The sequence below is a fragment of the Schistocerca piceifrons genome, chromosome 9 (assembly GCF_021461385.2).
Source record: "Schistocerca piceifrons isolate TAMUIC-IGC-003096 chromosome 9, iqSchPice1.1, whole genome shotgun sequence".
NCBI classification, from domain to species: domain Eukaryota; kingdom Metazoa; phylum Arthropoda; class Insecta; order Orthoptera; family Acrididae; genus Schistocerca; species Schistocerca piceifrons.
Genome location: NC_060146.1, coordinates 133,654,277 through 133,681,308, shown reverse-complemented (window position 1 = coordinate 133,681,308; position 27,032 = coordinate 133,654,277). Strand labels below are relative to the sequence as shown.

The 27,032-nt window shown below is 44.5% G+C and overlaps 1 protein-coding gene across 1 annotated transcript in view; it reads left to right on the top strand.

Annotated features, from left to right (window-relative positions):
• LOC124717133 (MD-2-related lipid-recognition protein-like) overlaps positions 1-26,742 on the top strand; it is a 101,497-nt gene extending 74,755 nt beyond the window's left edge. The window contains exons 3-4 of the mRNA XM_047243872.1: positions 3,704-3,873; positions 26,423-26,742. Coding sequence (XP_047099828.1) covers positions 3,704-3,873; positions 26,423-26,530 — 278 coding nt within the window. The 3' untranslated portion in view covers positions 26,531-26,742. The remainder of the gene's footprint in view (positions 1-3,703; positions 3,874-26,422) is intronic.
• The last annotated feature ends 290 nt before the right edge of the window (positions 26,743-27,032 follow it).

The window sequence follows — 27,032 nt, the reverse complement described above, 5'->3', positions numbered from 1 at the left end:
ACTCGATAAGCTCGTAGTTTTTTCTCTAAACGGCAGCGTGGGTCGGCGTCAAATGCCTTCCTGAAGTCAAGGAACTCGGCATCGACGTGGGCGCCGTTGTCTGTGGCGCTGTGGATCTCTTGGAGGAACAGAGCGATCTGAGTTTCGCGAGGTTCCAGTTTACCCAATCCGTGTTGGTTATTATAGAGGAGAGTTTCATTCTCCAAAAACGTCATAATTTTTGAGTGTAAACATGTTCCACAGTTCTAAAGATTGACTTTGACGATACAGGCCTATAATTGTGTGCAGCTGTCTTATGACCGTTTTTTAAAATGAGAGTGACCTGCGCTTTTTTCCAATCGCTAGGTACCCTTCGTTGCTCCAGCGGCCTACGATAAACTGTTGCTAACAAGGGAACCTCCCCATCGCACCCCCCTCAGATTTAGTTATAAGTTGGCACAGTGGATAGGCCTTGAAAAACTGAACACAGATCAATCGAGAAAACAGGGAGAAGTTGTGTGGAACTATGAAAAAAAAGCAAAATATACAAACTGAGTAGTCCATGTGCAACATATGTAACATCAAGTATAGTTTTAGAGCTGGAGCACCGTGGTCCCGTGGTTAGTGTGAGCACCTGCGGAACGAGAGGTCCTTGGTTCAAGTCTTCCCTCAAGTGAAATTTTTAATTCTTTATTTTCGCAAATTTATGATCTGTCCGTTCGTTCATTGACGTCTCTATTCACTGTAATAAGTTTAGTGTCTGTGTTTTCGCGACCGCACCGCAAAACCGTGCGATTAGTAGACGAAAGGACGTGCCTCTCCAATGGGAACCGAAAACATTTGATCGCAAGGTCATAGGTCAACCGATTCCTCCACAGGAAAGCACGTCTGATATATTCTATACGACGCTGGTGACGGCATGGGCTTCACATGACAGGAATATGTTGTCGACCCACGTAACTTGTACACTTGGCGAATGGGTAAAAAGATTCTTCTACCTTGCCCAATTTAGGTTTTCCTGTGGATGTGATAATCACTCCCAAAAAGTGATGAAAACATAAGAGTTTGTCACATAAACTGCAACAAAGGATTGCAACAGTTTCACAGTCGCAGTTTTCCCAGTGCTCTGTCAAAACATATGTTTTCAACGTTTTCAAATTTTTCCGTGTGTAGACCGTCAAATCCTGCATATGTGCAAGCAAATCTGAACATGTCCTGGAATTTTGCAGAGCGAAGTTGATTATGTGTGAGTGCCTGAACTTTGATAATGATCTGAAAACAAAAAATTAAACTTTTTACTCGAGGGTAGACTTGAACCCAGTACCTCTCCTTCCGCAGGTGCTTACGCTAACCACGGGACCACGGCGCTCCTAAGCTCACGTTCTCCTTGATGTTGCCTATCTTGCGCATGGACTACTCAGTTTGTATATTTTGCTTTTTTTTTCATAGTTCGACACAACTTCTTCCTGTTTTCTCGATTGATCTGTGTTCAGTTTTTCGAGGCCTATCCACTGTGCCAACTTATAACTAAATCTGAGTGGGGTGCGATGGGGAGGTTCCCTTGTAAGTAGGTTCAAACCAGTTTCAATCGCAGAAATAGTGCGAAAAAGTCATAATCAACTGTTTATTCAGTAATTTCAAGTTCACGTCGGCAGTCAATATTTTGCATGTGGATTTTACGGGGTGACAGTTACTGAACAATATGAAATAAAATCCTCACAACTTCTTGACAGTTTGCGTTAGGGCTTTCAAACTGCACGATTGGTCACGGGGCGTGATGGGAATTAGTATGCGCATGCATGGTTTGGTTTAGCGACGAAGCCCACTTTCATTAGGACGGGTTCATCAATAAGCATACCTGGTGCATTTTTGGGAGCGAAAATCCCCATTTCACGATCGAGAAGTCTCTTCACCGTCAGTGGGTGTGGTGCGCAGTGTCCACACGGAATAACGGTGCGATATTCCTTGATGGCATGGTGACTACCGAACAGTATGGAAGGTTTTGGAAGATGATTTCATCCCCATTATTTCCCTGATTTCGACAAGATGTGGTTCATGCAGGACGGAGCTCAACCCCGTCTAAGCAGGAGATTGTTTGATGTCATGGAGGAGGACTTCAGGGAGTGCATTCTGGCTCTGGGGTAACCAGAGGCCTCTGTCATGGGCTTCGATTGGCCGCCATATAATCCAGATGTGAACACATGCGACTCCCTTTTGTGGGGCTATATTAAAGACAAGGTGTACAGCATTAACCTCAAAACCATTGCTCAGCTGAAAACAGCCATTCAGGAGGTCATCGACAGCATCGATGTCCCGACGCTTCAGCGGGTCAGGCAGAATGTGACCATTCGTCTCCGCCACATTATCACCGATGATGGCGGGCATATCGAACATCTCATAACCTAAATCCGAATATCTGTAGTGACGTTTGTATGTTGAATAAAGGGTGTGCGTGCCATAGTTTGTGACTAATTTCGTCTTTTTTCATATACCTCAATAATTCTCATCCTGTATTGTTGTTGTTGCGATCTTCAGTCCTGAGACTGGTTTGATGCAGCTCTCCATGCTACTCTATCCTGTGCATGCTTCTTCATCTCCCAGTACCTACTGCAGCCTACATCCTTCTGAATCTGCTTAGTGTATTCATCTCTTGGTCTCCCTCTACGATTTTCACCCTCCACGCTGCCCTCCCATACTAAATTGGTGATCCCTCGATGTCTCAGAACATATCCTACCAACCGATCCCTTCTTCTAGTCAAGTTGTGCCACAAGCTCCTCTTCTCCCCAATTCTATTCAATACCTCCTCATTAGTTATGTATCTACCCATCTAATCTTCAGCATTCTTCTGTAGCACCACATTTCGAAAGCTTCTATTCTCTTCTTGTCTAAACTATTTATTGTCCACGTTTCACTTCCATACCTGGCTACACTCCATACAAATGCTTTCAGAAACGACTTTCTGACATTTAAATCTATACTAGATGTTAACAAATTTTTCTTCTTCAGAAAGGCTTTCCGTGCCATTGCCAGTCTACATTTTATATTCTCTCTACTTCGACAATCATCAGTTAGTTTGCTCCCCAAATAGCAAAGCTCCTTCACTACTTTAAGTGTCTCATTTCCTAATGTAATTCCCTCAGTATCACCCGACTTAATTCGACTACATTCCATTATCCTCGTTTTGCTTTTGTTGATGTTTATCTTATACCCTCCTTTCAAGACACTGTCCATTCCGTTCAACTGCTCTTCCAAGTCCTTTACTACTTTAAGTGTCTCATTTCCTAATGTAATTCCCTCAGCATCACCCGACTTAGTTCGACTACATTCCATTATCCTCGTTTCGCTTTTGTTGATGTTCATCTTATACCCTCCTTTCAAGACACTGTCCATTCCGTTCAACTGCTCTTCCAAGTCCTTTGCTGTCTCTGACAGAATTACAATGTCATCGGCGAACCTCAAAGTTTTTATTTCTTCTCCATGGATTTTAATACCTACTCCGAACTTTTCTTTTGTTTTCTTTATTGCTTGCTCAATATACAGATTGAATAACATCGGGGATAGGCTACAACCCTGTCTCAATCCCTTCCCAACCACTGCTTTCCTGTAACTGGCGTTAATTACGACTGGAAAGAAACACCTTGAGTTTGGACACAAGTGTGACCATTCCCCGCAAGTTCCAGTGACATGTGGGCGAGCATTTACGTGTGGTGTTTTGTGTTGCAGACGAGAGCGCGGACGAGCTGGTGAGCGTGGCTTCCTGGAAGGGTCCCCTGATGAACGCCAAGTTCGAGGGCATGGACACGGACGCCTGCCACTTCACCAGCTGCCCGGTCACCGGGGGCCAGACCAGCAACTACACCTTCAACCTCACCCTGGGCCGCCGGATACCCACGGTACGACCATCTCTGTTCTGCAGCTCATCAACATACTGACTGGTTCGATGGAGCCAACCTCTTCAGCACAGAGTAGCACTTACGGCTACAACCGTACTCCAGAAGCCAGAAGAGCGTCGTAGAGGGTACTTCATATTGTATAACATTCTAGGCTTGAAACTTCCTGGCAGATTAAAACTGTGTGCCGGACCGGGACTCGAACTCGGGACCTTTGCCTTTCGCGGGCAAGTCTCCGCAATATCCTTTCATTCAGGAGTGCTAGTTCTGCAAGGTTCGCAGGAGAGCTTCTGTGAAGTTTGGGAAGCAGGAGACGAGGTACTGGCGGAAGTAAAGCTGTGAGGACGGGGCGTGAGTCGTACTTGGGTAGCTCAGACGATACAGCACTTGCCCTCGAAAGACAGAGGTCCCGAGTTCGAGTCTCGGTCCGGCATATAGTTTTAATCTGCCAGGAAGCTTCATATCAGCGCACACTCCGCTGAAGAGTGAAAATCTCATTCTGGATACTAGGCTTTCTTCCTGATCCATTCGAATGAGTTCGTGGAGAACACCAGCTTAAATGCTTCTGTGAGTGCTGTAAATGCCTTCACTGTCTGTATCGGAATGACTCTTGGGAGAAGGGGCGGCGGCATACTCGGTGATTCAAAACAGTAGCGACACCCTGCAGAGGAATTATCTGAGTGGGACGGAAATCGGTAAAGGTCATGTACGAGGGGTGTCCGTACAATAAGGTTCCCAATTTTTTTTCACAGTGTAAAAATGTTTATTTCATAAATGCGTACATTTTTGGAAAGTTCAGACTTTAACCTATTTTTCTACATAGTCGCCGTTGGGGTAAATACATTTTTGAATGTGTTGCACGAGCTTTTTAATGCCCGAGTCAAAAAAATCTACCGCCAAGCCGCGCAGATACCTGAGAACCGCTTCTTCCAGCTCTTCTCTGTCGCCGAAATGCGTTCCACCCAGATGTTTCTTCATGTCAGGGATGAGATGGTAGTCACTTGGGGCTAAGGCGGGCTGTAGGGTGGGTGTTTGACAATACCTCATCCAAATTTTGTGATGAGCTAAAAATGGCTCTGAGCACTATGAGACTTAACTTCTGAGGTCATCAGTCCCCTACAACTTAGAGCTACTTAAACCTAACTAACCTAAGGATATCACATACATCCATGCCCGAGGCAGGATTCGAACCTGCGACTGTAGCAGTCGCGCGGCTCCAGACTGTAGCGCCTAGAACCGCTCGGCCACCCCGGCCGGCTGCGATGAGCTCATCGGTGGCTTTAGCGGTGTGCGGTCGAGCGTTATCCTGATGGAAACGTATCCCCTTGGACAGTATACCCCTCCTCTTGTTTTGAATTGCATGGCGCAATTATTTGCCGTGTCTCGCAGTACCTGGCAGCGTTGATTGGTGTACCGGTGGGCAAGATCTCGCACGGCAATACCCCCTTCCTGTCTCAAAACACTGTTGCCATCACTTGGTCGACACTTTGCGTTTGTTTGAATTTCGCGATCTCGGCGACTCTGGGTGCTTCCATTGTTTGGACTGTTCTTTAGTTTCGGGTGTGCGGTAGTGCATGCAAGCCTCGTCTCCAGTGACGATTGAGTCGAGGTATTCCTCGCCATAAGTTCCGTGATCTTGAAGAAGTTCTTGAGCCGCTTCTACGCATTGACGTTTGTGGTCTTCGGTCAACATTCTTGGCACCCACCTCGCGCAAACCGTAGCATACCCTAGATGCTCCGTCAAACTCTTGCCAGTAGAGGTTTTGCTGACAACAGGGACCATTTCGGCGAGCTTCTATCTGAGGGCACCGCTGCCTCCACTTTTGCGATTGTTTCGTCAGAAACAGATGACCGTCCGGAACGCTCCTCATCATGGACGTCAGTACGCCCGTTCTTGAACTCTGCACCATTTGCGCACGTGTTGCACGCTCATACACTTGTCTCCATAGATTTCGCATAGCTGGGAATGGATTTCGGCCGGCGCAATGTTTTTAGGAAACGGATCACCGAACGCAGCTCGCACCTGGCGGGCGAACCGATGGGGTGATCCACCACGTACAGCTGCCAAGCCAAGACAGAGCTCCGCAGGCAGCTCGCTAGGGAGAGGATTTTGAGTGGGGGAACCGAGGCACACTACAGAATCACGGGATCCACCGTAACAGTGCTTTTCAGGATTGTAGCAGCATGGGAACCTTATTTCACGGACAACCCTCGTACATGTAGAGACATACAAACCAGCACAGTTTCAGAAAAAATTGATAATTTATTCACGAGAAAGAGCTTTACAAATTGAGCATATCAGTAACGCGGTGGTCCTTATGCAAGTAGTTATTTGGATCTCCACTGGTTGACAGAGTTATCGCATGTCCTCCTGAGAGATATCGTGTCAAATTCTGTCAAACTGACGCATTAGGTCGTCAAAATCCCGAGATGGTTGGAGGGCTCTGTCCATAATGCTCCAAACGTTCTCAATTGGGGAGAGATCCGATGACCTTGCTGGCCAAGGTAGGATTTAGCAAGCACGAAGGCAAGGAGTAGAAAATCTTGCTGTGTGTGGGTGCGCATTGTCTTACTGAAATGTCAGCCCAGCATGGCTTGCTACGAAGGGCAACAAAACGGGGCGTAGAAGATCGTCCACTTACCGCTGTCCTGTAAGAGTGCCGCGGATGATAACCAAAGAGATCCTGCTATGAAATGAAATGGCACCCCAGATCATCACTCTGGGTTGTTGTATTGCAGGCGACAGTAAGGTTGGTATACCACCGCTGTCTGGGCGTCACCACACACCATTTCGGCCTGGAATCTCATTGACTGAAGTGGGATTCTCTTCAGTGGGTTTATTTATTTATTTAGAGGCCAAGTTCCGTAGGACCAAATTGAGGAGCAAATCTTCAAGGTCATGGAACGTGTCAGTACATGAAATTACAACATAAAGGTAATAACAGATAGAAATAAATGTTTATGAACCCGAAAAAAGTCAGTCCATAAGTTTAAGTGAACGCAATCAACAATACAATAAGAATCAGCTTAATTTTTCAAGGAACTCCTCGACAGAATAGGAGGAGTGACCCATGAGGAAGCTCTTCAGTTTCGATTTGAAAGCGCGTGGATTACTGCTAAGATGTTTGAATTCGAGGGGTAGCTTATTGAAAATGGATGCAGCAGTATACTGCACACCTTTCTGCACAAGAGTTAAGAAAGCCCGATCCAAATGCAGGTTTGATTTCTGCCGAGTATTAACCGAGTGAAAGCTGCTTATTCTTCGGAATAAGCTAATATTGTTAACAAGAAATGACAGTAAGAAATATATATATATTGAGAGGCCAACGTCCAAATACCCAGACTCGTGAACAGGGGTCGGCAAGAGGTTCGTGAACTTACACCACTTATTGCCCGAAACGACCGTTTCTGAGCCAAAAATATCCTTTTAGAATGGGAAGAGTTACCACAAAATACGAGTATAATACCATACGACATAAGCGAACGAAAGTAAGGAAAGTAGACTAACTTTCGTGTCGAACGATCACTCACTTCTGATACCGTTCGAATAGTAAAAATGGCAGATCCTGAAGGTGGGCTTTCCACGACACCTTACTATCTATCTGAACACTTAGAAATTCGAACTGTTCAGTTTCACTAATCATATGACCGTTCTGTGAAATTAAAACGTCAGATTTTGTTGAATTGTGTGTTAGAAGCTATAAAAACTGAATCTTACTGTGATTTAGCGTTAGTTTATTTTCTGCAAGCCATGGACTTAGTTCATGTACTGCACTATTTGTAACCGAGCCATTGTTGCACACAACATCCTTTACTACCAAGCAAGTGTCATCAGCAAACAGAAATATTTTAGAGCCACCCGTAATACTAGAGGGCATATCATTTATATAAATAAGGAACAGGAGAGGCCCAAACACTGATCCCTGGGGCACCCCCCACTTGACACTACCCCACTGAGACCCCACATCATAGCCGTTATCAACAATGTGAATAATGAGCTTTTGCTGCCTGTTGCTAAAGTAAGAGGTGAACCAATTGTGAGCTACTCCCCGTATTCCATAATGGTCCAACTTCTGGAGCAATACTGCTTCGAAATGGACCACGAAAACCAGCGAGGACGTGTTTGGAAACGCCCTGGATAGCAGTAGGACTGCAAGCTGACTGACGCCTACCATATGGTCCGACAATCAGGAGTGATGATCTGGGGTGGCATTTCATTTCATAGCAGGACCCATTTGGTTGTCATCGGCGACACTATTACAGCACAGCTGTACGTCGACGATATTCTACGTCCCGCTTTGTTGTCCTTCATGGCAAGCCATCGTCGTGGGGTTACATTTCAGCAAAATAATGTACACCCCCACACAACGAGAATTTCTACTGCTTGTCTTCGTGTTTTCCAAATCCTATAAGGGGCGTTCAAAAAGAAACGAGCCGGAGGCATAATTACAGAAACCATTAAGTGTATGTTAGAAATATTGACCCTGGCTGTTGAAACACTTGTCCCACTGTGACACAAGGCGGCGAATGGCTGTCTCATAAAATTCCCGGGACTGCATGTTAACCAGTTCTGCACATACAGCTGGACGTCGTCGTCCGAGGCAAATCGTTACGCTGACGTTCTTGTTTGACCAAGATGGCCCCCATCTCATTACTTCCTGCAGCGCGGGACAAGAGTGAATCCCCAGCGTTACTCGCAAATCTTGACGACCCTTCGCCAAGCGATCAAATCGAAACGACCATGAAATCTCACCCGTGGGGTCATTCTACTCCACGACAATGCAAAGCCTCATACGGCCAACACAGTCGCGGCGCTCCTGCAGAAATTCAAGTGGGAGTTTCCCGGCCACCCTCCATACAGTCTGGACTTCTCTCCCTGTGATTGCACCATTTTTGGACCCCTTAAAAAGGCTCTGAGGGGCAAACGATTCACCTCGGACGACGACGTCCAGCTGTACGTGCGCAACTGGTTAACATCGCAGCCCTGGGAATTTTATGAGATAGCCATTCATGGCTTTGCGTCACAGTGAGACAAGTGTCTCAACAGCCGGGGTCAATACTTCTAACATACAGATACTGGATTCTGTAATTATGTCTCCTGCTCGTTTATTTTTGAACGCCCCTTATACTTTGGCCAGCAAGTTCGTCGGATCTCTTTCCAGTTGAGGACATTTGGAGCACTATGGGCAGGGATCTCCAACCAGCTCAGGAGTTTGACGATCTAAGGCGCCACTTGGGCAGAATTTGGCACTATATCCCTCAGGAGGGCATCCAGTAACTCTATCAATCAAGGCCAAACCCAGCAACTGCTTCCATAAGGGTCAGAGGAGGACCAAAGCGTTATTGACTTGCTCAATTTATGAACCTTTTCTCTTCAGTAAATCATCCATTTTTCCGAAATTGTAATCATTTGTACATCTGTACATGTGCATCACGTCTGCCGATTTCCGTCCCATTTGGATAATTCCTTTCTGGTGCGTCGTTCCTTTTTCATGTGCTAGAGTGCTTATTACTAGATTCTTCATTTAGTTCTGGTTCTTGAAACATTCTGCATCGATAGTTACATGCACACATTTGATAAAAATATGGAAATACCACCAGATACCGAAGTGTACACACTGGAAACTTTTTGGGATGAGCTGGAGCGTCCAATTCGCTTCAGAGCCCAGTGCCTAACGTCGCAGCTTTCTCCGGTTTCGGTTCTTGAGGAATACTGGGGTTCCATTCACCACAGGCATTCCGACGCGACATCGAATGTGCCCAGCAGAGTTGAAGTCGCTATAAATCCGAATGGTAGACACACCCCCATATTATTACCCACTACTAGGGGTCATGTTACGTTTGTCCAAACAGTGTATGTTTTCTATGATTTTCGCAAATTGGGGTTCATATGTCGTTAGCTGACTATAACAATCAATATTTCTTCTGTTACCCAAGGATTTCTACTAGCTCTCGTCTTTTTACCTACTTGATCCTCTGCTGCCTTCAGTATTTCGTCTCTTAAAGCTACCCATTCATCTTCTATTGTATCTCTTTCCCCCGTTCTTGTCGATCGTTCCCTAATTCTCCCTCTGAAACTCTTTACAACCTCTGGTTCTTTCAGTTTATCCAGGTCCCATCTTCTTAAATTCCCACCTTTTTGCAGTTTCTTCAGTTTTCATCTAAAGTTCATAGTGTGCACTGTCCACATCTGCCCCAGGAAATGTCTTACATTTTAAAACATGGTTCCTAAATCTCTGTCTTACCATTATATAATCTATCTGAAACCTTCCATTGTCTCCAAGCCTCTTCCATGTATACAACCTTCTTTCATGATTCTTAAACCAAGTGTTAGCTATATATAAGTTATGCTCTGTGCAAAATTCCACCAGGCGGCTTCCTCTTTCATTCCTTTCCCCGATTCCATACTTACTACTTTTCCTTCTCGAATCCCAGTCCCTCATGACTATTAAATTTCCGTCCCCCGTCACTATCTGAATAATTCCTTTTATCTCACCATACATTTCTTCAACCTATTCGTCATCTGCAGAGCTAGTTGGCATATGAACTTGTACTACTGTGGTAGGCGTGGGCTTCGTGTCTATCTTGGCCACAATAATGCGTTCACTACGGGTGCACGGTGTATGGGTCAGCGATGCAGTTTCATTTGCGGATCCTTGACGCTGTCCACCATGCGGGGATTCGACTGGCCACGGGCGCTTATCGGACCAGTCTAGTACCCAGCCTCTGTGCTGAGGCTGGGGAACCGCCACTTACCATCCGGCGGCAGCTCCTGCTGGTGCGCCAGGCTTGTAAGTTTCTTGCAGCTCCAACCTCGCTTGCTCACTATATTGTTGCTCATCCACCTCTGTACCGCCTTTTTTCCCACCGTCCCCGGGCTACGATGCCGTTTGGGATCCGTGTGCAATGTGTGCTAGAGTCCCTCGGTGTGGAGTCTGTACGACACCAAATCCAGGGTTTTAACCATCTGCCGCCCTGGTTACTGGAGAGGCCCAGAGTGATTTTAGATTTGGTGCGGTACAGGAGGTATAGCACTCCTACTTCCGTTTTTAATGGGATCTTTTCTGCCGTTTTATCTGAGCTCCACGGCCATGTAGCTGTTTTTACAGATGGGTCCAAGCAGGGTGATTCTGTTGGTTGCTCTGTCGTCTTCCGGGTCGTGTCCTCAACGTCATACTGCCTCCCGAATTTATCATCTTTAGCGCAGAATTGTATGCCATCTTGCGGGCACTGGAGCAGATGAGACTTTCTCCCATTGTTAGATTTCTCGTCTGTTAAGATTCTTTGAGCGCCCTTTACTCTCTCCAGCGTTTGTACCCAGCAGATAAGTGAACCCAGACTATCCACGAGGCCCTCCTCCAACTACAGCGACTGTGGAAGCAGTTGTCTTTCTGCTGGGTACCAGGGCACGCGGGAATTCTGCGGAATGAAAGGGCTGATCGAGCAGCCAAGGAGGCGTGTCGTGACCGTCAGGTCTTTCAGTGTGCCATCCCACTGCATGCCCTCACCTCGCTGTTGAGGTATAAAGCCCTGTGTCGCTGGGAACATGAGTGGCTAGAAGCGACCGACAACAAGCTCCGTGTCATGGAGCCGACAACTCGGCCGTGGCGTACTTCCTTCCAGCCACGTCGACGGGACGAGATCATTCTTACTCGTCTTCGCATCGGCCACAGACCTATGACGCATGGATTTTTACTCCGGAGAGAGGACCCTCCGATGTGCGGTGCTTGCGGCGTGCAGATCACGGTGCACCACATTTTATTGGACTGCATTTTATTTGCTGACCAGCGGACTGCAGCGGATTTGCCGGCGGATCTGCAGTCTATTTTATGCAATGCTCAATCGAATGTAGTTCGCGTTTTAAAGTTCTGTGATTTGTCCCACATTTTTAACAAGAATTTGGTGAGATATTTTTAATGTGTCAACGGGGTGGTTGGCTCACCCAAATTTTTTCGTAAGTCGTCAGCCAGTTACATTTCCAATTGCTCTTCTTTTGCCTCTTTTGTGGTTTGTTTTCCCTCTTTCAATTTCTTGATTGGCTATCTTGCCTCCTCATTGGTCTTAGTACATGTGAGAATGCCTGTGCGATAGTCATTTTGTGGTCGTTTCGTGTGCATGTGTGTACGACAATTTTCGTTCTTATCCACATTCGTTTGTTTTAATCGATGTCAGGGCGCTGATAACCTCGTCGTTGGGCGCTCATAAGATCCCAAACCACACCCACTCAAACAGTTGATAAACCTGACTGGGCAATGGATCCGCTTTCTTCAGTGCGAATGCTCAAATACGTCCGACCTGCCGGCCGCGGTGGTCTCGCGGTTCTAGGCGCTCTGTCCGGAACCGCACGACTGCTGCGGTCGCAGGTTCGAATCCTGCCTCGGGCATGGATGTGTGTGATGTCCTTAGGTTAGTTAGGTTTAAGTAGTTCTAAGTTCTAAGGGACTGATGACCACAGATGTTAAGTCCCATAGTGCTCAGAGCCATTTTTGAACGTCCGACCTCCTGCGGGAATCTCTTAAGTTTCGAACATGTGTACAATGGACAGGGACTGCAGATAGGTTCCACTGTGGGAGTGTGGATCGGCCGTGAGGCGTACCGAGACATTTCGTGCAGTTGCGACAACGCTGTGTCCAGGATGGCGCAATAGTTACCACACCTGCGTAGTAAGCAGGAGATCCCGGGTTCGAATCCCGGTCCGGTACACATTTTCGCTCGTCGCCGCTGATTCCGCTCAGTGTCCCGCTGCAGCTGATAACAGTGATTCCCCTTCAATTTACATATGCTGGATGGTTGTGCACGTGCTGCAATACGTCCCCCACCGCATCCCACTCGTGGTCGATGGGATTTAACTCCGTGGAACTGGCAGGCCAGTCCATTCGCCGAATATCCTCCCGTTCCAAGACTTGCTCCACCTGCGCAGTGCGATGCGGTCGCACATTGTCATCCATAAAAATTAACTCAGGGCCAAATGTACCACCGGAAACACGCAGATGGGGAAGGGCCGTAGTGTCACAATAAACTTGATTGGTGATTGTAGTGTGTTCGATGATTTGGACGTCAGTACGGCCATGTAACATTATGCCCCGTTACACCATAACACGGCCTTATGAGGGTATTGCCATGTACACGACGTTCGCCTTAAGTGATCGGCAACCCCTCAGACACTACAGCGTTACGGGCCGTCATAAGCGTAAGGCGTTGCCTCCCAGGACAGCGTCGATTAGGACTTAATACAGAGTGTTTATAAATGAATATCTGGGTTTTAACGCTTTATAATATTTATTATATTAAACTTATAGTTATAAATGATATGTCAAATGAATGAGTAACTCAAACAATTTTACCAAGAACCTTATAAATGTTCAATATGAAAACCATTTGTCACGTGGCACACATCAAGTCTATAGCCGAGTTTTTTCCAAACGTTGATAAGTGTGTCTTCAGTGATTTTAGCAACAACTGCTTCAATCCGGTTTCTTAATTCAAGGAGGTCTGCTGGTACACGATCCTTGATGAAGCCCCAAAGGAAAAAATCGCATCGGGTTAGGTCGGGTGAACGTGGGGGCCATGCAAAACAAGCCCTGTCATTGGGCCTCTTGCGGCCTATCCAGCGCTTGGGTACAGTGAAGTTCAACCCGAACTAACCCCATGCGATTTTTTCCTTTGGGGCTTCATCAAGGATCGCTGGCATGTGAGGATTCGCGCTGCGAAGCCCGAGTCCTCGAATTTCACTTCACCCTGTATATTACATGTATTAATAAAATAATAATTAAATGGCGTGCAATGAGCTCTTTAAAACGGTTGAGATTTGGTTTTGGTTCGGTTTTAAATTATTTTTTAATTTGATTTTCATGCTTTTCACAACTATTTGGTCAATAAGATTAACGATGAGCAGTCTCTTTGTTCATGTTAGTTACTGTAATACGAGCCAATCTTCAAACACATTGCATTTCAGTTAAGAACTGAAATAATATTTTTGTATTTTGCCTTGGCTTGTATTGTTAACAAGCATGAGATCTTTGATTATCATTTGTAATTGCCCACACACGCGAGAGAATTGTTCTTACCACTTTTAGCAATTAATAGTAGTCCGAGTCGTGGTTCTGGATCTCGGCCAACAACTGAAAATAAAAATCTTAATCCTTAATCTTCCATTGTGGCGGACGGCTGTGGAAAAAATATTTACTATATTATAAGTGGGCGATTTCTTCGCTTCCGCGAATTTCATGAATTAAGATTGCCACGTAATGGCGTCCGTAGCTGCAGCGGCGGCTACAATTGTTGTGCTGAAAATTACTCAGAGTATTGAAGTTTAAAGGAAACGGACATGACACTCACCTTCTACAAATGAAAGTGAACAATAACATTAAACTATTATATTGTCAAATTAATATTACAAATACGCTTACATTCAACAGCAGTGAACCAAAATGTCCGACTTCTAACACGGCTGACAAGAGAGAGAGTGAACTGATAAAAAGAAGACAGTTGAACCCAGTTCTTCTATACATTAATTTTGATTGTTGGTGTGGTGCATAATTATTACTCTTTGCACTCGAAAGTTCATGTCAACATTTTATATAATAATAATACAAATGATTTAAATTATCTGCCACCTGAGCGGCCAGTATCGCACTCAATATAATATTTAGCCATCGAGATAAAAGCTCTCGTCCATATTGATTGTTTTATATATTTACGTTCGAGTTTTTTCCAATACTTTCAATGGGGACGACACACAGCCTTCTGGCACCATGGGAGCAAGTTGTAGAGCATGCATCACACATCCTATTAAGTACCACGCCCCGCCTTTTTAATGTCCAGAGGACCTCAGCGTAATTATTGTATTACAATAAAAGTGTCGTTTGTTTTCGTCTCTATGTGTATTTCTTTCAGTTACCTTCTGCACTATACTATAGTAGTTCTTCCCATGTAGGGTCCGAGTTTGGTCGAGGTGTGATAGTTTAGAGTGACACATCACGCGTATGTTACTTTTGTGGTTAAGTTTTGCAGACCAACGTAGACAGCAAAGTGGGGTAAATTCTACTGTCAGATTCCACTCGTCGGCTTTGAGCAATAACGTTATATCCAAGGCAAAGACGCTACGTATAGGCAATTCACGAAACGGATTACACACGTAAACAGACGAATGTAGCATACGATAAAATCACAATCACATTCTCGCAGTTATTTACTTAGTCATAAATTATATCGAAACGGACTGAAGTTAATGAAAAGAATTAAGAACAAGAATTAAAAACTAATTTTCATGTCTGGTAAGAAGCATTTTCGTAATTTATGCGACTATAAACGCACAGAGAACCTTTAATTTGCATTACAGTAAAGCACATGCTGAAGTCGTACTATTATAAGAAAAAGGGCTAATTTTATATTAATTATTGAATGTAACTGGAGAAGTGCAGAAAAGTGGTGGTTTTGGCGGGGAGAAACTGAAATGCATCAGAAAAATGGGAATATTGAATGAATGACAACAAATACAAAACAGTAGCAAAAAATGTGGAGAAACCAACACACTAAATTCTAAAAGAAAAGCCAGTACACGACAAACGAATATCCACAGAAAATAAAGAATATTGGAATCGATAACTAGAATTAACTTACGTAGGTAAATTCCAGTTACAGATTCCAACCATTCCATGATTCATACGTAAATTACTATTGCAGTTGTATGCACTGAAACAAATTCCATTTCTACATTTGTAATTCCTCTCTTAAAGTACTGGGGTGTATAACAAAAACTAGAATCGGTAACTAGAACTGGCCTTCTGTGTAGGTCAACTCTAGTTACCTATTCTCAATATTAGTAACTTTCTTCTAGTAGTTCAAAGTGCAATTACAAATACAGAAATCATATTAGCCTACATTTTAATGCACACACGTATTGAAAAAACGATCTAATTAATGAGTCATCGAATGGCTGGAATCGGTAACTTGAAGGGACCTATATAGGAGATCAGTTCTTATAGTTACCGTTTCCAGCTTTTCGATGGTTCATAAATTTGGACATTTTTGCAGTAAATATGTGGACTATGTTTTTGTAGGATTTCTGCGTTTCTTATTGATCTCAGAACTACTACGAGAAACTAATAAATATTATTGGTACAGCTTCCAAATTTTTCTCTTTTTCGTAGTAATGAGGATGGTGATACCATATGTGGAAATCCTTTACCACTTAAGTGCACACACTTGTTGAAACGATCTGACTAACGAACAGTAGAATGACTGGAATCGGCAACTACAATTAACCATTATACGTCAGTTCCAGTTACCGATTCCAGTATCTGTTAGACCTTAATTTTTGTCAATTTTCGTTACTTGTATACTCGTACCGTTAGAATTAACAATTAGTATTAAAATTTAACGCTGATTCATAATATTATGACTTCACCATGCGCTGTACTGTACTGGATTTAAAGATTCTCTGTGCTTTTCTTACTCTCATAAATTACGATAATAATTTATTTCAGACATGTGAACTTCTCTTTTTCTGTTATTATTTATTTTCGTTACCTTCAATTCTTGTCGATATAATTTGTGGCTAAGTAATTAATCACGTGAACTGTGTAATTTTGTCGTATGCTACATTCGTTTGTTTACGAATATGATCAAGTTGCTTTCAAAGATTGTCTCTATGTAGCGTCTATGCCTTAGGTATGACGTCATCGCTTAAAGAGCCGACGAGTGGAATCGAACACTAGAATTGACCCAAGTGTGCGGGAGGGAAAAAAATCTCCTTTGAAGGAATCACGTGGACTCCACGAACAGTGATAGTGTGAGATTCAGGTCGCTCTCTCCGCCAGTGAGATCCAGAAGGAAGAGTATTCAACGGCGCCAACGTAATCCTTTTTCCCATGATTTCTCGAAGGCGTCCGATGCAGCTTATCTGATCGGCTAATGAACAAAAAACGCATTTACCGGTTGCTCTATACACAGGACACAGTCGTGGCCGAGCGGTTCTAGGCGCTTCAGTCTGGAACCGCGCTGCTGCTACGGTCGCAGGTTCGAATCCTGCCTCGGACATGGATGTGTGTGATGTCCTTAGATTAGTTAGGTTTAAGTAGTTCTAAGTTCTAGGTGACTGATGACCTCAGAAGTTGACTCCCATAGTGCTCAGAGCCAATAGGACACAGACTGCACGCGGTACCGCAGAGTGAAAGGTGTTGCCTAAGCAGCAGGCGTTAAGGCAGCGAAACGGCACCGCAGCTCCGGTCGTGTCTACAGTAGGCGCCGCCATTGCTGCGCTATATTGTAGCGACTGTCACGTGGTCGTAATTAGAGCGAACATCATTTCTTTGCAGTCATTGCGTATTTAGGGACCACACAGTGAACTGGAGTTCAGCTGCAGAGTCTGTGGCTCAACTTCCGGGGCTGATGCCCTGCCAGCTACACTGCGCAACATAATTAATGGATCACTTTTTCTAAACCGCGTAACTGTATCCCATGGCGATACATAAGTTTGAAATTTGGTTCAAGGTTGCCTACAACCTTTCTCTGTAATGGTGCAAAGGCGTTTTTTTATTTTGCTTTTGGGCGAAAAAACAACTTCGGTTGTACACGCCCACGTCAAAACTATAGAACACGGAGACAGAGTGTCGCGTAATCCCCACCGCGCTTTTGACTTTATATGCAGTTTATATGGTATAATATTTTAATTAACTATATAATCGTTATTGTTGTGAACACAATAGATAAAATGCGATTCTCACTATTAGTTTCTGCAGTTGAAAAAATTTTAACTTTGTGCACCTTGATCGATTACGTGGGGATTCGCACAACACTAAAAGATTTCCTACTGTGCACGTATGATTTTTAATCTGCAAACTATTTCTATGTAACCCTGATCTGGCTTGTTAGAAATCAAACACGGTATCATTACTGTAACTAATTATGAAATTAAAGATGTCCTTCGCTACTCTTATTATACGTACAGAAGTTACAGTATGCTATATTCACTAAACGTAAAAGCTACTGATTTCCACGACCAAAAAGAGAGCATGAAACGAAAAATGAAATTCGGTTTTTGTATTATTAGCCAGAACAGCTTTCATGACAGCAGTCTTTGATATCACACTACTAAAATTTTATTGCTCTGATTTATTTAAATTATTTACGTCACTGATATCGTAATAGCAGTTGCCCATGTCCACCTGAAAATGACATCATAAAATCCACCATTCACCTCTGAGGTCTCCGGGAAGCTGAAAGAAATAATTTTAGTGTACCGCTACCTGCCCACTTAATTGCGGGAAAACTGCTTTCATTCAATTTAATTTGAATTTGCCGAGGCAGCGGCTCCCGCGATTGCTGCACAGCTCTGCGTCATGAAAAATTCTAAATAGGCTGAAAACGGCTGAAAATGTGGAATAAAATACTGGGCAAGCTAGCAATAAATTATTACAAGTATTTTTAACAATTTCTATATTCCAAAATCAACATAAATTTAAAGTACACACCTTTTTCATTCATCATCTTCCAATGGCGTCTTTCTCAGACAAGGAACAAAAGAAAGCTAACTATGCATTCAATCGAGCGTTACAGGCTCTTATAACTTTAACGGCTACAAGAAGACAGAGAGAGCAATGTTTTAACCTCTACTGTTTATAGGCAACTTAATATGCATCTTTGTTATCTTTTTTAATTATCATTATCTGCTTTGATTTCTACACTGGCCGACCACAGACATTATTTGCAACATATAGATACATAATTATTGTACAAACATAAAAATGAAAAAAGTTTTTTTTTTTTACAGAGTCTATATAATCGACAACCGTTGATACAGAAATGAAATAATAATAATAATAATAATACAGATAAATGTTTCTTTTTTCACACATGTTGCAACGATTTTGTGAATGTCTTGCCAGGAGACGTCACAAAAGAGGCGTTAAAAACGACTATATGTCAGTCCCAATTGACAGAAAAACAGGGACGTGGAGAAAGGGGTAAAAAGACACCATACAGAAACGGAGATCCAAGGATAAAAATTAAATGTCCTTCGCCATATTGACGGATAAAAAGTAAAACGCGGTCGACAGCCTGCGCGTCATTTGCTAAAACCGCCGTTAACTCAGATGGCAAACCCAAGCGGGAACGTAAACGGTTAAAAAATGGGCTGAATCAGAATTTCCCTCTGCAGCGGAGTGTGCGCTGATATGTAACTCCCTGGCAGATTAAAACTGTGTGCCGGATCGAGACTAGAACTCGGGGCCTTTGCCTTTCGCGGGCAAGTGCTCTACCAACTGAGCTACCCAAGTACGACTCACGCCCCGTCCTCACAGCTTTACTACTACCAGTACCTCGTCTCCTACTTTCCAAACTTTACAGAAGCTCTCCTGTGAACCTTGCAGAACTAGTACTCCTGAAAGAAAGGATATTGCGGAGACATGGCTGAGCCACAGTCTGGGGCGTGTTTCCAGAATGAGATTTCACTCTGCAGCGGAGTGTGCGCTGATATGAAACTCCGTGGCAGATTAAAACTGTGTGCCGGACCGAGACTCGAACTCGGGGCCTTTGCCTTTCGTGGGCAAGTGCTCTACCAACTGAGCTTCCCAAGCACGACTCACGCCCCGTCCTCACAGCTTTACTACTGCCAGTACCTCGTCTCCTACTTTCCAAACTTTACAGAAGCTCTTCTGCGAACCTTGCAGCACTAGCATCCCTGAAGAAAGGATATTGCGGATACATGGCTTAGCCACAGTCTGGGGGGTGTCTCCAGAATGAGATTTCACTCTGCAGCGAAGTGTGCGCTGATATGAAACTCCGTGGCAGATTAAAACTGTGTGCCGGACCGAGACTCGAACTCGGGGCCTTTGCCTTTCGTGGGCAAGTGCTCTACCAACTGAGCTTCCCAAGCACGACTCACGCCCCGTCCTCACAGCTTTACTACTGCCAGTACCTCGTCTCCTACTTTCCAAACTTTACAGAAGCTCTTCTGCGAACCTTGCAGCACTAGCATCCCTGAAGAAAGGATATTGCGGATACATGGCTTAGCCACAGTCTGGGGGGTGTCTCCAGAATGAGATTTCACTCTGCAAAGGAGTGTGCGCTGATATGAAACTCCCTGGCAGATTAAAACTGTGTGCCGCGAATGGCAAAGGTCCCGAGTTCGTGTCTCGGTCCGGCACACAGTTTTAATCTGTCAGGAAGTTTCAAAAAGTGGGCATTCCGCCAGGAAGTGGCCGACAGTTAAAACTTGGGCGCAGTGTGTATAAAGTGATAGGGTAGCGTCACTTATCAAAATGACGATGGCTAAAAAAGCAGTGCCCAATACGCAACCTAGTTCAAATGACCTCCTCCTGGCGGGAAGGCTGAGAGTAGGTCGTCCAAGCCGCTGAGAGGGCTTAATAAGCCGAAGCTTATTCCCGTGAAGGGAGGACAAGTTATATTATCCCTTCCTTTCTGTGGTTATTAATTATTATTATTATTATTAAGTGATATATATATATATATATATATATATATATATATATATATATATATATATATATATATATATATATTTGTAGGTGGCCAAAGATAAATATTAAACTATATTTCAAATGAGCGCCAGGCTCCCTACAAATTATTTCAAATGCTTTCGGCGAAATGTAATGCAGGCTAAGGACACTGACCTAGAATAAATCGTATCTTTGAAAGTATGCATTTTTTGACGAAATAAAATTAATTAAGCTCTGCACTTTAATTAATTGAATAACTTGAAATGATTCTATCTGCTCCGGCTGTGGTGATATGTTACACAAAAAAATAAATTTAAATGCGTCGCGTAATGGCGGCCAATTGTTGCCAATCAAAGATCACCGCTGCTCGCTTCGCAGAGACTGAAAAAATGCTAAATAACTTCTTGCAATTGTTAATTAAGGAAGAATTGTTTGCATGGGTTCTTTAACTAACACAATGCACTCACTTTTTGTAAATATATTCCCACTAAGCACAGAATATACACTTGCATTATTCGCTACGTGCGAGAACAAATAGAACAAAAGCTACCGCTTTACAATAGCAAGCGTACCTTACATACACCAGAAGAAATGATCTGACTCCGAAGTGATTTTAAATATCTTTTTTGACTTATATATAATGAGAAAGATAATAATCTTAGTTTCGAGAACGTTATGCACTACGATCCCACCTCATATAAATAATGTCTTTTTATTACATTGCAATCGATATAGTCTTTCTTTAATTTAATACATTTTAGTAATTAATTAGTCGTTTATGTCCATATAATATTATTCAGAGTCCTTTTATTATTTACTTCAAATATATCGGCTTGATGTATGAGACAGGAGAAATTCCCTCAAGAAGAATATAATAATTCCAATCCCAAAGAAAGCAGGTGTTGACAGATGTGAAAATTACCGAACTATCAGTTCAATAAGTCACAGCTGCAAAATACTAACGCGAATTCTTTACAGACGAATGGAAAAACTGGTAGAAGCCGACCTCGGGGAAGATCAGTTTGGATTCTGTAGAAATGTTGGAACACGTGAGGCAATACTAACCCTATGACATACCTTAGAAGAAAGATTAAGGAAAGGCAAACCTACTTTTCTATCATTTGTAAACTTAGAAAAAGCTTTTGACAATGTTGACTGGAATACTCTCTTTCAAATTCTGAAGGTGGCAGGGGTAAAATACAGGGAGCGAAAGGCTATTTACAATTTGTACAGAAACCAGATGGCAGTTATAAGAGTCGAGGGGCATGAAAGGGAAGCAGTGGTTGGGAAGGGAGTGAGACAGAGTTGTAGCCTCTCCCCGATGCTATTCAATGTGTATATTGAGCAAGCAGTTAAGGAAACAAAAGAAAAGTTCGGAGTAGGCATTAAAATCCATGGAGAAGAAATAAAAACTTTGAGGTTCGCCGATGACATTGTAATTCTGTCAGAGACAGCAAAGGACTTGGAAGAGCAGTTGAGCGGAATGGACAGTGTCTTGAAAGGAGGGTATAAGATGAACATCAACAAAAGCAAAACTAGGATAATGTAATGTAGTCGAATTAAGTCGGGTGATGCTGAGGGAATCAGATTAGGAAATGAGACACTTAAAACAGTAAAGGAGTTTTGCTATTTGGGGAGCAAAATAACTGATGATGGTCGAAGTAGAGAGGATATAAAATGTAGACTGACAATGGCAAGGAAACCGTTTCTGATGAAAAGAAATTTGTTAACATCGAGTATAGATTTAAGTGTCAGGAAGTCGTTTCTGAAAGTATTTGTATGGAGTGTAGCCACGTATGGAAGTGAAACGTGGACGATAAATAGTTTAGACAAGAAGAGAATAGAAGCTTTCGAAATGTGGTGCTACAGAAGAATGCTGAAGATTAGATGGGTAGATCATATAACTAATGAGGAGGTATTGAATAGAATTGGGGGGAAGAGGAGTTTGTGGCACAACTTGACTAGAAGAAGGGATCGTTTGGTAGGACATGTTCTGAGGCAGCAAGGGATCACTAATTTAGTATTGGAGGGCAGCGTGGAGGGTAAAAATCGTAGAGGGAGACCAAGAGATGAATACACTAAGCAGATTCAGAAGGATGTAGGCTGCAGTAGGTACTGGGAGATGAAGAAGCTTGCACAGGATAGAGAAGCATGGGGAGCTGCAGCAAACCAGTCTCAGGACTGAAGACCACAACAACAACAACAACAACATATCGGCTTGGATATTTCAAAAGGGACACTATACAGTGACGATGCCAGGGGGACACCACCTCCTGCCAGACGGCAACACAGAGATCGTCGGAGGGAATATAGGAACGTGGAACCCTGCGATGTAACCCTGGGCTCTGCAACGCTTCAAACAGCAGGGTGTCGACATGCGAAAAAAGGCCACAGTTCAAAAGGTCATGTGACCTGTAAGGTGGATTAATGAAGTCACATTGTCAGTAAATGTCGCCACAGTTGTGCCGAACGTCATCATGGGCGTGTTACACGATACACGATGGGAAGGCCGTCACACCCCCTTTTACCGACATTACAAAAAAAAATGTTCAAATGTGTGTGAAATCTTATGGGACTCAACTGCTAAGGTCATCAGTCCCTAAGCTTACACACTACTTAGCCTAAATTATCCTAAGGACAAACACACACACACCCATGCCCGAGGGGGGACTCGAGCCTCCGCCGGGACCAGCCGCACAGTCTATGACTGCAGCGCCTCAGACCGCTCGGCTAATTCCGCGCGCTAAAGACATTACACCCCTCCTTTTAACGCTTCTGCGTTGGAGATCATAACAGCGACACCAACTTTGAAATTACGCTGTTTCCTTATGGGTGGCAAAGGAAAACATTTCAGAATCGACACTGAAACCCCCGCATCCCTTGGGGCTTTGATTTCCGCACATTTCGTGTGATGAGCAACATGAGGACGTTCTTGACAATCTTTAAGACTCCTGTCTCTCCCCCGACGTTACAACCCTTCTGTAAGGACAGAAAGAGGCTGCAGCCACATCGAAGGTGATCTGACCTTTGGTAATGCACCACGACCGCAATTTCTCTCTGGTATACAGGGTGGAACGACTATGGAACGTTCGAATCCACATGGTACGAAGCAGCAGAGGGTGTTCGCGCTTTTTCAGCCCTCCTTTCTGGCCCTCCTGTGGCGTGGTCATGTGGAAGAAGTGGGTGGCACAGAATTGACACATGCGTGAATAAAAGGCGAAATGGTCTCTCTAACATCCACCCCCCCCCCCCTCCCCAGTTCGGCAACACCCTCAGTTCCTCCCAAGCGCCTTTGTTGCGCACTTAAAGAATGTACCTGTACATGGACTTTAACGTCCATTTAAATATGTGGCACTTCGATGATGCTCTAGCGCCTAAGGGGAGACGCGACCACTTCGAAAGAGCCTCAGGCGCTAAAGTGCCCCTCATGTGAATCGGTGTCGAACTCTCAGTACAGCTAAGTTTTTACGAGGGTCGTTCAATAAGTAAAGCCCCAATTTTTTTAAAACATCCATTAATATACACACATTAAAAAAAGTTTTAAATCGCCTCGTTTCCGAGAGTTCCGGAATCTGTACAGAAAACTGGAATAGAGATCAACATAAACATCATTACCGCCCTTTTCATTGCTCATGAAAACCACACATTACATGTTGTACCACCATACAGCGAGACCTTCATATGTGATGGCCTAGATTGCTGTACACACCGGTACCTCTAATAAGCAGTAGCACGTCCTCTTGCGTTGATGCATGCCTGTATTCGTCGTGGCATAGTACCCACAAGTTCTTCAAGGCACTGTTGGTCCAGATTGTCCCACTCCTCAACGGCGATTCGGCGTAGATCCCTCAGAGTGGTTGGTGGGTCACGTCGTCCATAAACAGCCCTTTTCAATCTATCCCAGACATGTTTGATACGGTTCATGTCTGGAGAACATTCTGGCCACTCTAGTCGAAAGATGTCATTATCCTGAATGAACTCATTCACGAGATGTGCACGATGGGGGCGCGAATTGTCGTCCATGAAGATGAATGTCTCGCCAATTGGTGCCGATATGGTTGCACTATCGGCCGGAGGATGGCATTGAAGTGTCGCACAGCCGTTATGGCGCCTTGCATGACCACCACCGCCGTACGTTGGCCTGACATAGTGCGACCCCAAAACAGCAGGGAACCTGCACCTTGCTGCACTCGCTGGACGGAGTGTCTAAATAGTCCAACCTGACCGGGTTGCCTCCAAACCCGTCTCCGACGATTGTCTGATTGAAGGCATATGAGACACTCACAGGTAAAGAGAACGTGATTCCATTCCTGAGTCGTCCATTCGGCATGTTGTTGGGCCCATCTGTACTGCGCTGCATGCTGTCGTGGTTACAAAGATGGACCTCGCCATGGACGTCGGCAGTGAGGTTGCGCATCATGCCGCCTACTGCGCAGTCTGAGTCGTAACACGACGCCCTGTGGCTGCACGAAAAGCATTATTCAACATGGTGGCGTTGCTGTCAGGGTTCCTCCGAGCCATAATCCGTAGGTAGCGGTCATCCATTGCAGTAGTAGCCAAAGAAACTGGTGCGCCTGCCTAACATCGTGTAGGGCCCCCACGAGGATGCATAAGTGCCGCGACACGACGTGTCATGGACTCGACTAATGTCTGAAGTAATGCTGCAGGTAACTGACACCATGAATCCTGCGGGGCTGTCCATACATCCGTAAGAGTACGAGGGGTGGAAGTCTCTTCTGAACAGCACGTTGCAAGGCATCCCAGACATGCTCAATAATGTTCATGTCTGGCGAGTTTGGTGGCCAGCGGAAGTGTTTAAACTCAGGAGAGTGTTCCTGGAGCGATTTGTAGCAATTCTGGGCGCGTGGGATGTCGTATTGTCCAGCTGGAATTGCCCAGGTCCGTCGGAATGCACAATGGACATGAATGGATGCAGGTTATCAGACAGGATGCTTACGTACGTGTCACCTGTCAGAGTCCTAACTAGACGTATGAGGGTCCCATATCATTCCACCTGCACACGCCCCACACCATTACAGAGCCTCCGCCAGCTTGAACAGTCCCCTGCTGAAATGCAGGGTCCATGGATTCAAGAGGTTGTCTCCATACGCGTACGCGCCCACCCGCTCGATACAATTTGAAACGAGACTTGTCCGATCGGACAACACGTTTCCAGTATCAACAGTCCAATGTCGGTGCTGACGAGCCCAGGCGAGGCGTAAAGCTTTGTGTCGTGGAGTCATCAAGGGTACACGAGTGAGCCTTCGGCTCCGAAAGCCCATATCGATGACGTTTCGTTGAATGCTCCACACACTGACACTTGTTGATGGCCCAACATTGAAATTTGCAGCAATTTGCGGAAGGGTTGCACTTCAGTCACGTTGAACGATTTTCTTCAGCCGTCGTTGGTCCCATTCTTGCAGTGTCTTTTTCCGACCGCAGCGATGTCGGAGATTTGATGATGTTTTACCGGTTTCCTGATACAGTACACTCCTGAAATGATCGTACGGGAAAATCCCCACTTCATCGCTACATCGGAGATGCTGTTTCCCATCGCTCGTGCGCAGACAATAACACTACGTTCAGACTCATTTAAATCTTGATAACCTGCCATTGAAGCAGCAGTAACCGATCTAACAACTGCGCCAGACATTTGTTGGCTTATACAGGCGTTGCCGACCGCAGCGCCGTATTCTGCCTGTTTTCATATCTCAGTATTTGAAAACGCGTGCCTATGCCAGTTTCTTTGGCGCTTCAGTGTACGAGCCTCAATGTCAGAGAGAGGCGGAAAGAGTAGATGGACTGAGGGAGGGGCCCAGGACGAAATGGCCAGAGAGAAGCAGAAAGAGGAGGTGGAAAGAGAGAGGGAGAAGAGGACAAGAAGGTCAAAGAGCGTGGTGGGAGGGAATGGGCACAGAAAGGCGGGGAAAGGATATTTTGACGTATATCCAATTGCCAAACATATTTAGCAATTACGAAGCACTGCCATGGTCGCTAGTAATGACATACCACTGTAATTCTCATACTTGCTCCACTTTTCCTTTCTTATTATTTGTCGAGTATTATTAAAATTATTTTTTCCTTTAATGCAGAGAGAATACGACGTGATGTGGAAGCTGTGGAACAAGGGTGAGGAGCGGAAGTTCGAGTGCTGCTTCCTGATCACCATCAAAATCGGCGGCGCCAGCTCCAGAAGCTAGAAGGCGCCTGGCCAACGCAAGGGCGCTCGCCACGGCCTTCAGCACGTGCTCCTCTGCGAAGAGTCTGTCTGCCAGAGAGCAGACGTTCAGTTACAGTCTGACAGTGCCGTTACCCCGGCAGCTGTGTAAATTTCTTATTGTAAAAAATACAATGGAGATTTGGAAATAAACTATGCCTTTAGGCTTTAACAGCTTGGGCTGTGTTACTTTTATTATTTTTTGGATTTCTTTCTAACTTTGTATTTCAGTTTGGCGTGTGCCGTCCCAGCGACAGTTGTGTCGTAAAGACTTAAAAAAAAACTTGGAACGAGAAGCGTATCTCGCGACGAAATAAATGTTCACGAACCTTATGTGTTTCACCGAGGGTAGCATTCACCTCACGCTAGGTGAGGAGAACCCTGCGTGATAGTGACGTAACGTTACGTCGTCGTGACGTAAATATACCTGAACGAAGGAAACATAATAATAACCAAAGTAAAAAAAAGGATTAGTTAATTTTTTT